The 12242-nt window shown below is 41.8% G+C and overlaps 1 protein-coding gene across 1 annotated transcript; it reads right to left on the bottom strand.

Moving 5' to 3' along the window:
• Positions 1-1507: 1507 nt before the first annotated feature.
• Positions 1508-11795, bottom strand: prox2 (prospero homeobox 2). The gene is made up of 5 exons (XM_015970201.3): positions 11735-11795; positions 8610-10202; positions 6935-7042; positions 5296-5490; positions 1508-2196 (listed from the first exon to the last, which is right to left on the bottom strand). The coding sequence occupies exons 2-5, from the start codon at positions 10155-10157 to the stop codon at positions 2029-2031; spliced, it is 2019 nt and encodes a 672-aa protein (XP_015825687.3). The 5' UTR covers positions 10158-10202; positions 11735-11795; the 3' UTR covers positions 1508-2028.
• Between the last annotated feature and the right edge of the window lie 447 nt (positions 11796-12242).

Genomic DNA, 12242 nt, shown 5'->3' on the forward strand with positions numbered 1-12242 from the left:
AAGAAGACAGGCTAATTTTTTATCTAAAGTTACCACAACACAGCCTCTAGTGAACCTAAAATCCTCTTAAAATATAAAACTGAATATTGACCTTTTCTAAGGAAAAATGACACTGAAGATTATTCCAGATCAGTTTTTTTGTTGTTAGGAGAATTGTTTAAAGCTGCATTTTTAACGTATCCCTTATCTGAAGAGTTGTGTTTCTAAGCTGCCTTTGCGATCAATTAAATCAGTGTGCAGAGAGTTGCGTAGATTGCAGTAAGTGTCCACTAGGTGGTGCTGTTGTTCCTCTTTAAAAGTGTCACAAGTGGTGGCGTTGGGAAATCTCAATTTTATTTTTGCAGCCTCTTTCAACATTAGATTCTCAGAAAAACAGCAAAACAGCGTTTTTTTTATAATACCGTGAGTTTTCAAAATGTCAAACGCATAATGAAGCTGAAACTGACTTTTTGCATTAATTTAATCTGCTTTTCTTCATGTTTGCTCCTTTCACTTTTCATTTCATCTTCATTATAAAGGAAGGTTCTGTTTTATCTCAGATTTTCTAATACTGAACATAATTTCATATCGTGCGGTTTAAGCTGAGGCCTCGTCAGCCTGGGGCGGCGAAACAACTGAAGGTATGTAATTTGTTTTCTTTCATTATATCAGAGGTGACCAAGTCTTGTTCAGAAAATGTCACACAACAAATTAATTTAAGCGGAGCACTTTGCTTCAATCAGAGGCTTTTTAATTGGGTTGAGAATGTAAATCAAATTACAGAAGAAGGCTGGTGTAATTGAAAAGAAATGTCCATTAAAAGATTAGAGAGGTTTATTGTCTCCAGTTTTTGTCATCAACCATTTGGACAAATGTTTTAATTTCCTTAATGTTATCATTTCTGATGTAATTGGTGCTTGGGTGCATAACAGCTTTTTCAATTAAATGTTTGGTTTAAGGTGCTGAAATTGTAAACTCACACTTGTGCTCGTTTCATTTTTTCATGTTAAACTAATTGTAAGTTTGCAAAAAGGAGGAAAATGGATTTTACTGGTTGAATATTGTGCATGTAGAGATTACGTTTAGGAAGTACAAATATTCTGCAGCTATTTTTGTGATTTTTGGCCAAACTCTGGCTTGAATTGGACATCAGCTTGGTTCGAGCCTGCAAGACAGGGCCGACCGGGTTTGTGGAATTCTGCTTTGGTGGCACAACTGCGATATGAGGTCACCTCGGCGTTCGTCATGAGGAGGGAATGCATTGTGGCTGTTTTTAAGACATGGCAGTTGTCCACATCCGCAGCGGCCGCACAATGAATGCTGGCCTTAGAAAGTTGACTTGAATCAGCTTCGATGAACAATGTGAGCAAGCACAGTTTGGAGTGTGTGTGTGTGTGTTTGTGGGGGGGGGGGGCAGCTGGACGTGGATTAGAGGCACCTTGGGTACGGCCCTGGGATGAAGGGCTTTCACCCAACAGTTAAACATTTGCTTAAACCTTTAAAACACAAGGACAACATCAGCCTTGAATCAAAATTTACTGCATCTTTTATTCAGTTTATCATCCAGTACAATAATTTGAGTGAAATTTCTGAAAATGAAGATTTGTTTTGTGCAAGACGACAGCTTAACTGTCACCTATAATAATAAAAATCATGACATACTCATTCAGACAAGCTAACAAAATAATAAATTACACAACAAAAAGCCAGCAGTGCATGGGCATTCACATATCTATTAAACGAAAACTACTGACTGATAGGAAACTATGCTATGAAACATCTTTTATGCACAACTTAAAACTTAATAAATGCCAAAACACAACAAACATCGTAATGAATTGACAAGAGATGAATTTATCCAGGTATTATTTTTTCAGACTTTGTAAAACGGAGCATAAAATGTTTAATTTCTATACAGATTTTATATTCTACAAAAATGTGTTCAGTAATTTCACCTCACTGAAAATGCACCACAAGAAAAATATTAAATATTACTGCCAATTAAAAAAACAACCCACTAATTGATTTGGATGTTTCTTCTTCTGCAGTCTACAAGTATGAGGACGTCTTGAAGTCCTCTGGGATGTCGTTGTCCAGCTTGCAGATCACTTTATAAATGGCCTTCTTCCAAGATGGGTCTGAATCTTTAGCTGCAGAGATGGCATTGTAAAATTCATGCAATGTGATTTCGGCGACCTCCAAGAACCTGTCGGGAACCTGGAGAACAAGAAAGAGAAAGTGAAGAACTTTATACGTGAAGCTGCGCCGCAAACAGCCTGTCTTTGTTTTTCTCTATATATGTGAAACGAGGACCAGTAGCACAATTCTTCAGTCAAGCTGATGAAAGGGAGCTCATGTCTTTGTTCTCTGAACACAAACAGCAAATGCGACGTAGCAAATATTAACTCTGTCTTTCATTAGCTAGCCGTGTTTTCTTCAAGCTTTTTCCAAGAGATTCTTAAAGAGCTCCGAACAAAAGCAAATTTTTGAATCCAACCAAACTTCAACAAAAGATGTATTCAGTTAATCACATTGAATTTGTGAAAAGTTTACCCAAGTGAGGATTTGGTGAGATTCAGCTGCAGCGGAATTGACTGAAACCCATAAATAAATGAAGTTTAAAGCCAGAAGCAAAGGATGCTGGGAAAAACCCATTCCTCATCACTTGTTTCCCATCCACTAGAATGGTTTGGATGTGTTATTTTTCTTTCCCCTCATCTCCTGACACAAAAGCATCCCTGGGAAAGGAATGTCTTGGTCCCAAGGTAAAGAAAACCGTCCCATCCCTTTCCCATCAAACGGCCTTCTCCCTCGGAATCCACAGCATCTTTCTCAGCATTCCGCATCAGTAGCAATCTCGGTCTCGCTCAGGCGTGCTGGTCCTCTAATCCGAAGTTGTTTTAGCAGGATTTTGTGGCTTCCTCTTCCCACAGTTTAATAAAGCATCACTCTGGAGTTTAGATAATGGCTGCTAGGGCTGGTCAGCCACAGGTGCAGCATAAAGCGCAGGTCAGCACAGTCATAGATGACCACAGCCCCATGGAGAAGGTCTCACGTGTCTGCAGACTAACATCCTCCAGAGAACATTAATCCTCCAGAAACCCTGCATCATCATAAAAGCTCAAATTAGACCTATCATTAATCACAGGAACCGTTTTTTTAAATAAATTATTTATTTTTTAATTATCTTTAGGTCCAAAACCTTTTTCATTTTCCAGCAGGCTTAACAGCTTCTTCTCCAAAGTGATCGCCAACTTAAACGTGCACTTCTGTTGGGTCACTCCACATGTACGACCTACGGGAATTACTACCCTTCTCAATTGCCAGCAGTGTTGATTTTGTGTCTTGTTTTTTTCCAATTTATTCAACTTTTAAATGAAGAATCAACAGCTTGAAGTAGCCTTGTAATCTGTTAAATGACATATCTTTTTATTTTGCAATTACAAAGTTTTCTATTTTGCATTTAATTACCTTCTGAAAGAAACTGTCTTACAGTAACACTTAAGCCGGGCGTACACTGTGCGACTTTTTCACTTTTTGAGCCGATTTTCCAGTCGTGCGAGAATCCACGACATCGGGGCGAGTTTTGCGCCGAGCGGTCGTGTAGTGTACAGGGGGTTACGAGAGGCGATTAACAACACGTGACCAGCTGCCAATCAGCAGTCGTGAGGTCGCACGGACTTCTGGCGTGTTTAATATTTCGCTCGTCCCTCGTGAGGGTATCGCACTGTTGAAGCGGCGCTGCGAGCAGCTGCGACCCAAAAAGTATCAGAACCGCTCACGGCGCATGCGCAATCCTGCATCAACACCGCTCGCTCGCTATTTCCCTAATAACACACGTTGTTCGTTTTTATTTCTACACGTTTTTTTACTCACAAAGATTGTCAAGAAAGCGTGTTTGTCGTGTTCATGTCAAATTAAACTGATCACCAAACACAGATTTACTTTATTTCATTTTACTCATCCAACCCCCATAAATCCCTGTGTGTCCCCCTGCAGCACTCCCGAAGGACAACAGGCAAAACAAGACAAAAAAGTCTGACGTGTTGTGTAAAAACTGCTATTTTTAGCATATTTTTAGGGCCGACGTGTTGCTACCAGACGTACAGTGTGAGCAGTCAGGTCGCAACCGAGAACTGGGTCGTGCAGTGTGAGCGCACGACTCGTGAGATCTGCCCTGCGAGGAAGTCGTACAGTTTGAGCTGAAGCTGAACGCTGCGAGTGAAAAAGTCGCACAGTGTACGCCCGGCTTCAGTGAGTTTCCCGCTTCTTCCCCTACTGGTTGAAGGCAGATTTACAACAGGTTTCGCAGACAATGGTGTCGTCAGACAAGGTTTTGCATGCTTTTATGAATGTTTGATTACTTGCAGTTCAGAAACAAATAAAACAGTGGACTTTGCTTTTTTAGATGGTTTGAAACTCAAACCGATTGTAGGTCAGGGATGAGGTCCTGCCCCAAGTGGAGGAGTTTAAGTATCTCGGGGTCTTGTTCACGAGTGAGGGAAAGTTGAAGTGTGAGATCGATGGGCGGATTGGTGCTGTGTTTGCAGTGGTGCAGGCGTTGTACCGTTCTGTCGTGGTAAAAAGAGACCTGAGCCAGAAGGCGAAGCTCTCGATTTACCGGTCATCAACGTTCCTACCCTCACCTATGGTCACAAGCTTTGGCTAGCGACAGAACGAGATTGCAGATACAAGCGGCCAAATTTAGTTTTCTCTGCATGGTGGCTGGGTCCGCCTTAGAGATATGGTTAGAAGCTCGGTCATCCGGGAGGGGCTCGGAGTAGACCCGCTGTTCCTCCACATCGAGATGAGCCGGTTGAGGTGGCTCGGGCATCTGATTAGGACGCCTCCTGGTGAGGTTTTCCGGGCACATCCAGCTGGGAGGAGACCCAAGGGAAGACCCAGGACACGTTAGAGAGACTATGTCTCTCACCTGGCCAAGGAATGCCTTGGGATTCCCCCGGAAGAGCTGGCTCAAGTGGCTGGGGAGAAGGAAGTCTGGGCCTCTCGGCTTAGGCTGTTGCCTCAATGACCCGACTCCAGATAAGCGGAAGAGGATGGATGGATGGATGGATGGATGGATGGATTGAACATTTATTGTTCAATAATCTGCTTTGTACAAAAAAAGTATTAAATCCTCCCAAATCAAACACAAACATCAAAACAACAAAAATATTTCATTTCCCAATGAGCTTTAGGATTTGAAGAATAAACAAAGGAATGTTGCTTATAATAAGCAAGTTTCAATCTTATAATAAAGCAAAATATTTCCCAGATAAGACACAAACCCCAGCTGTGTAAAGGCAACTAACTCACGTGGAAGTCGTTGGCTTTGTTGTAGTGCATGTTCAGAGCCCGGAAGAGTTCTGAATCCCTGCTAACTGTGATGTCTTTGACGTCTGTGATGCCATCAATGATGGCCTGGCGTGCAAACTTCTCCATCTGGATGTAGTAGAACTCCCTGAAGTTACTGAACCACTTGATCAGTTGGGAGGTGATGCAGCGATTGAACTAGAAATAAGGAGAAAAACGATTGGTAATTAAGACCTACTGTTCTGCAGTTACGAGTGAAACTCGAAAAATTCCAATATACTGCAAAATCCATTTATTTCAGTAATTCATCTTAGACTGAGAGACCATCTAAAGGCTCAGGAACCCTTTGCAGGTGTTCTGGAATAATCAGCTGATTGGAGTGTGACACGTTGAGTCTAGAACATCGAACCTTTTCATATTATTCTAATTGTCTGAGTTTTTTAATTTGCTGTAAGCTATTGTCACAATTATAACAAATAAAAGCTTGAAATATCTGTCTCATAGATTGGTTTCACTTTTTAGGTTGAATTATTCAAATTAACTTTTGCACCATTTCTAATATTCTGAGGTTTACCTGTAAAGTTCTGGCATCAAAATGATCACAAATATTCCAAATTTAAACATATAAATCTTCCTTAATAGTTTAGCAATAAAATCCCATCTAAGAGTCAGCATTGATTTCATTGATCCTTTCCCACCAATGTCTGAGATGAAAAAACATCTGTCAGAAGTCTGTGTTTTTAAAGATGGTCTTGACATTAGTCTTGTTATTCTATCTTGTCATCCAGAAAGAAAAGAGGAGAAAAAGTGCCCAAGGGCTGGGCAGGCATCAAAGACGCCTCTTCTCTCTGGTGTGGTGGATGAGAAAGCAGCAGCGTAAGGACAGAAGGAAGCTTCCCTCTCATTGACTCGGGCTGATAGGATGGAATCAGACACTGGGATTATGGGCTCTTTTGTCCAGTGCCACTTCCCACCGCAGGATTGTAAGCAAGGAGGAGACGTTCGCTGGGCTGCAGCAACAGCATCCTCCCCCCTGACCCAGGGGGTCAGTGCAGACTGAGAGGCAGGGGGGCCCGCACAGACTCAGAGATCCAGGACACAAGATAGGAAAGGTGATGGGAGGGACTGCTGAGGGATGCATGGAGGAAATAGCTAGGGAGAGATGATTCAGGTGAAATTAAGGCAGGAACACATACGGTAGGAAACAGCAACGGGGAAGAAGGCAAAAGGATGACAGAAAAGGGGTGACAAGGCTAAAAAAACACAGGATGTTTTGTTTAGGACTGCCTGGTTGCAACTGCAAAAGTCTCTAATACCAACTCTCTGTTGACACTCAATAGCGATGCCTTTCCTACAGAGTCCTTTGTCAGTCCATTTGCTGACTGGAGAGGCTTTTTTTAAAGAGAGAATGCCCCTGTATCTCCCTCTGCCCCCAGGACATACTAGCAGCTCAGCGGCTTTGTTATTTAAACCCCTCTGCCTTTTTGTTTCTCTCCTCCGACACACTGCTGAGTTTTTTTCCTGTTCCAAACACACAGTGACAAGTAGACACTAGTAGGGGTAAAAAAAAAAAAAACAGCACAAACACTTCTGTGGGTTTTCGACACGTGCGGTTGGATGATTTGAACAAGTAAGCACTTACCTTGACATCAGGAAAGAAGGTCTTCAGCGCGTTGGAGCTGGGGTAGCGGGTGTAGAAGAACATGAGCTTCGCTTTCTTCAGATGACTCGGAGTGAGCCCCTCCTGGATGTTTTACACTTAAGTTAAGGACAACGGCAATTAAATCCAACACACACCACACAGTCCCGTGCAAAGTGATAGTGGGCCAGAGGATTGTGTTGCCCCTGTCTCCGGCCAAAATTGAATTTCACTAAAGAACAGCTCGGCATTAACTTGGAAGTCAATAATGATCCTAACGTGCGCTTATTGGCAAAACAGAATCACAAATTAGGTTAGGGGTTTTTTAATTAGAGAGCAAAGCACTTCATGCCTGGGAGTTAAGACCGCTTGTTTTGAAATGTTTTGAAAGGAGACGCTGATTGACGGACAGAAGCGATCTGATTTAAACGCGGCATATGTCACAATTGTCCCTAAATAACCTGCAAGAGTGTTAGATCATTAAAATGGCTTATTTATTTAATTTATGAAGAATTATTTGTCTAAAACCAGTTTAAAAATGTTTTGCAAATACTAAAATACACAATTCTTTCACAAGCTTTTCCTTGACCTGAGGAGTCTACCCACCTGAGCTCATAATATCTTCTTATCAGGTCGCCAAACCGCACATTTATGATGGAACCCTCCCTTTGAAATAAGGAGGAATGGATGAAAAATTTATGTAGCATTGTTCAAAGAGAAGAACGCTCTTTGCACTGTAAAGATAAAGGCAGCATTACCACCAAACATACTTCTGTAAAATCTCGCAGCAACACCAAACACATCACCTCATGGATGATACTGAAGATCTGCTGCATAATTTTGAGATTTATTTTTCAGGAATAAAATTAAATACATTATTTTCCCTTTTTTTTAAATCTGCCTGACGTACGTAGAGTTCCTCTGCTATTGTGTTCTGTTTCAGTCATACACTTCCTAAAAAAGGGCTCCCACAACAAAAGCTCAAGACAAGAGCTCAAGTGTTATGGTTGGGAGGCACTTGTGGTTTCCACCAGCACTCAGAGGTGACCTTTTAGATGCACCCCTATCACTCTGATGATGGAGAAATAGATCCTGCACCTTTTCAAGTATGAAAAAAAAATTCTTCCTGAAAAAGAGACTGAAGCTTTCTCTGCCTTTGAAAATTGGCTTTTGTTCCCGGCAATTCTTATCAAAGCCTTGTATTCCTTTTTATTTGTCTTTTTCCAGACTTAAAGTCATTACTCTGTTCAGAATAAAGAAGATGCTATAATTTTCTGTGGGGTTGGTAAGATCAAAGGCAAAATTCTCCTTGAAGTTTGTTGCTGAAACTGCCCACGTTGAAGTGAACCGCAACCAGCCATTGTTCAGAGGGATGAGCTAAGAAATGGAGAGCTTGTGCTAAATTAAAGGTAAATAGTGCATATATAAATTATTATCACAAATGCACTGATGCACAGCAGGAGAAGTAAACAATATTACAAAGTGCCATCTGGACTTTTAGTGTAAATTGCTAAGATAATACGTGTTATGAATAGAAAATCATAAAGTGCAGCTTTAAAATCTTGTATTTTTTATGATGACTCTTAATTTTTGTTGAAATATCAAGTGGACTGTAGGGTCTGCATTCTCCTAAAAAAAATCAATCTTCAAAGGTTTAGTAGTTTAAAGCAAAGGATATATTGAGAGACATGTAGGGGTTTCGTTCAGCCATGCTCTGCAGTTCCCCGCTCTCCATCTTAACGTGAGGGACACACAGGCCGTCCACCGCCACCGCTCCCAGACTGGAAGAACGCGGGTGGTGCCCAAAGTGGCTGGATGTCACTTTGGACCTCATGCCGACGGCGTCCCAGGACATGTTCATCGAGTCTGGCGAGGTCCTGTCCATGGAAGGGGGCATGCAAGGGAGCAGTCCAAAGCTGGTGTGGGGGCCGTACTTCAGAAGGTGCTCCAGGATGTGGTTCTCATGCAGAGGGTTGGTGTAGCTGAACTGAAAGGGTGTGTGGTGCACGGGGTAAGGCCTTTTCACAGCCGGGGTAATGGAGCTAACAGGTGTCTCTGTGGGCTTACGGACCACCAAAGACAGGGCCTCTGTCTGGTCTTGTGGGCTTTGAGCCTCTGAGCTTTCGTAGAACTCTGATGACTGAGATTTTATAACGGACTCCTCCATTTCAGACTCACCAAGGGTGGAGCAGGTCAGCTGGCTCTTCCTGTCTGCTCCTGTGCTGATTGGGATTTCTGGTGATGAGCACATACGGGGCTCAGGGGACAGGTTTATCCCTGTGGAAGACACCTTCTTGAACACCCTGTCTAGACAATCATTCATGGCTCTGGAAAGCTCATGTTTTAAGGTTTCCTGCAGACTCTGAATTTCTCTTTCAGGAACCCCGTACCCAATAGCTTTTATTCTGTCTTTACAGGCCAGAGTTGCTGTGCTTTTGTCCTTTTCCTGCTCCTCTTCAGTGCTTATGTAGCACGACTCTACTTTTTCTCTCAGGAGATCATGATCTGAATCGGCTTCTGTTGCATCCCTGTTGTCATATTCTGGATTTTCCTGACTGTAAACCTGCAGAAACTTCTCCTGGAGCTGATGCAGGATCCTCTGCATGCTGTGCAGCTGCTCTTTCAACTTGTGACATTCCTCTTCTTTAGTGTTGTCGCTGCCGCTGCCAGGTTTTCTGCTCATCTCTCCCCCCGCTGAACTGTGCTCCTGATGCTGGGGCAACCTTTGCTTGCGTTTGTTCTCCCTAAATGATTCTCTGGCCTCCCTTGTGTCTCTGACTTCTGCATCAGACTTTTCGGTCTCGCCGTGCTGCTTGCTGTTAGGAGAACCAGCCATGACTCGAATGATGTTCTCCACTCTGGCTCTCTTGGCCTGTAGATGATCAGTCATGGGATTCTCTCCTTCTGGGCTGGCTCCTGTAGAGATGTGGTCACCCGGGGACGCCGCCTCCAGTGTGCTGTCCTTTGAGGAGACGCTGCTGTGGTCATCTTGGCCAGAGTCTGCGGCAGCAGAGCTAGAGAGGTAAAAGTGGGTTTCGTCCAGGGCCCGTTTGTTGTGGATTGTCTTGCGAAGGAGTTGGGAGATGATGGATCTGTTTGAGTACGAAGCCAGAGGCTCGTCATACATGCTTCTGCGGAAGCAGGGCAGCATGACTGCAGGCTTGTCGTCTTCTAGGCAGCTTTCATTTGAGCTGAGCGTGTTCTGATCAGGAAGACTCAGGTTCATGCTCGCGGTGAATCGTCTCACCTCACGTTAAGGAATTAGAGTCAACTGTTACACAGGAAATACAAAAGATAACAATACAAGAGTTTTATACAATGCCAAAAAAGGTCTTTTTATACTTTTTTTTTAATTCATGATGGTAAAAGCCTAACACTCTTGTTTTTCAAGTTGCTGCATTGGCCAAATAAATAAACACACCTGCTGTGCTGACTAAAGGCTGGTCTTGAGCAAAATGTGTTTTATTTTTATATTCATAATTGTTGCTATTTGTTTTTCACAATCAATGTAAGCCTTAAATATAATCTAAACTGGTGTTTGAAAACTAAATATTATATCATATATAATATTATCATATTAAATAATCATAAATGAAAAAGACTCATTTGATTTCTTTCATCTTTAGGCTGCAATAATGATTAGTTAGGCTGTTAGGCTGTCCCCATCTCTGCCAGTCTTCAAGAGTCGCCTAAAAACCCACCTCCTCCGCTTGGCAATTCCTGAACATGTTTGAATTTGGCCCTCTTTTATGTTGACTTTATCTCACAGTTTTCATTAGTTCACTTTTTCCCTTGTTTTACACATTTGTCTTCTACTAGAATGTTTCACCTTTTTTGTAATTTGTAATCTGTAATTTAAATTGCTTTTATTTTCTGATTTATTCACTTTATTTAACTTTGTACTGTTCCATGTTCAGCGCCTTGGGCTTCCTGACAGGGTTGTGGAAGGCGCTTTATAAATAAAGCTTTGATTGATTGATAGTGCAAAAGATAAAAAAGGATTGGAGTTTAACAACAAAAGCTGCCTTTTAAGCTGATCCACACAACACAAAATATACGGAGCACAGGAGATGCATTATTTAAAAGAGAGTCTATGAAAAGAGTTCTTAAAAATAAATGTATATTTCAAGGAATGGTATGAATTACTAAAATAGGAAAACAAATTTATAGGAATATTAAGAAAATAGAAAGTATTTTGCGCGTGTCTGTGGTCACTGGATTAATTGCATGTGTGTATCTTTGGGTTTTAGCAAAAATTAAAATTATTTAACTAATTTAAAATAGTGTCATAATCAAATGAAGTCTATTTTTTGTAATGACGATATCACACATTTAACGAACTTTATATTGCAAAAATTCTGACTTTGAGAAACATATTCTCACATGCAAATAAGCAAAGTATATTGTTTTAACAACATAACAGTTCTTACAGCTAATTATTCTTAAAGCAGCAATTAGAATTAATTTTTAAAAGTCCCTATTAATAGGCTTAAATTTTAAATCTTACTTTTTTTGTTGTTGTTGCCTGATTTAATATAAGAATACATTGTTTGAACAGTAAAAACATTTACTGAGAAGTAAATAAACACACAAATACAGCAATTAAATTAAATACATAAATCTTCCAGAAACTCTGATAAAGCTGAGAACTACTGCAGAAATACCAGCCACAAGTGGAAATACTGTTCACTAAACAAACCACCAAAGTGAGCAGCAGGCATGCACTTTGTCACACTTCTTCAGGTCTGCGGGTTAATAACCACGCTTGATAGAGACACACTGAGCGGCGGTGACGGGACCTACCTGTTGAGCTGGGTGGTGGCTCCGAGCTGCTGGCTTGAGCAGACTGAGTTTGGTTCTGGGAGTGCAGGAGAGTCAATCCATCAAAGCTGGGGCGTGGCCACGCGAAAGGAGAGGATGGAAGGTTCATCCCTCACAAGAGTCTTCTCTGAACAGACAACATGTGATGGTGGACTAAAGATGAAATCTACTGATAAAAATTATGTTTGCTTAACAATGTTGTCCTGAGAGCAATTGTTTTATTAAAGATTGAAAGTAAATAAAACCCAAATGTTTTTAAAAAAGCAGACAGTACTTGGTAGTAGTGATGTGTCGGTCGCGAACGAACCGGCTCTAAGAGCCGGCTCTTTGAAGTGAACGAAGGGAGCCGGCTCGTCATTGGGAGCCGTCCCCTCCCCCCTCCCCCCTGCCTTGGTGAAAGCTACAGGCGATTGGTCAACATGTGTAACTGTGTGTCCAGACTGTCCACACACAGAGCAGTAGGGGCGGGGAAGAGGGAGGATCATACTCA

Source organism: Nothobranchius furzeri, chromosome 18 (assembly GCF_043380555.1).
Source record: "Nothobranchius furzeri strain GRZ-AD chromosome 18, NfurGRZ-RIMD1, whole genome shotgun sequence".
In the NCBI taxonomy this organism is placed as follows: Eukaryota; Metazoa; Chordata; class Actinopteri; order Cyprinodontiformes; family Nothobranchiidae; genus Nothobranchius; species Nothobranchius furzeri.

Excerpts from the sequence above, each read along its gene's own strand:
- prox2 (XM_015970201.3), bottom strand. The coding sequence starts at position 10,157 with ATGAACCTGAGTCTTCCTGATCAGAACACGCTCAGCTCAAATGAAAGC. Across the intron at positions 7,043-8,609 it reads ACCCCTACATGTCTCTCAAT|ATCCAGGAGGGGCTCACTCC; the intron begins ATATCCTTTGCT and ends TAAGTGTAAAAC. Across the intron at positions 2,197-5,295 it reads ACAAAGCCAACGACTTCCAC|GTTCCCGACAGGTTCTTGGA; the intron begins GTGAGTTAGTTG and ends CTTGTTCTCCAG.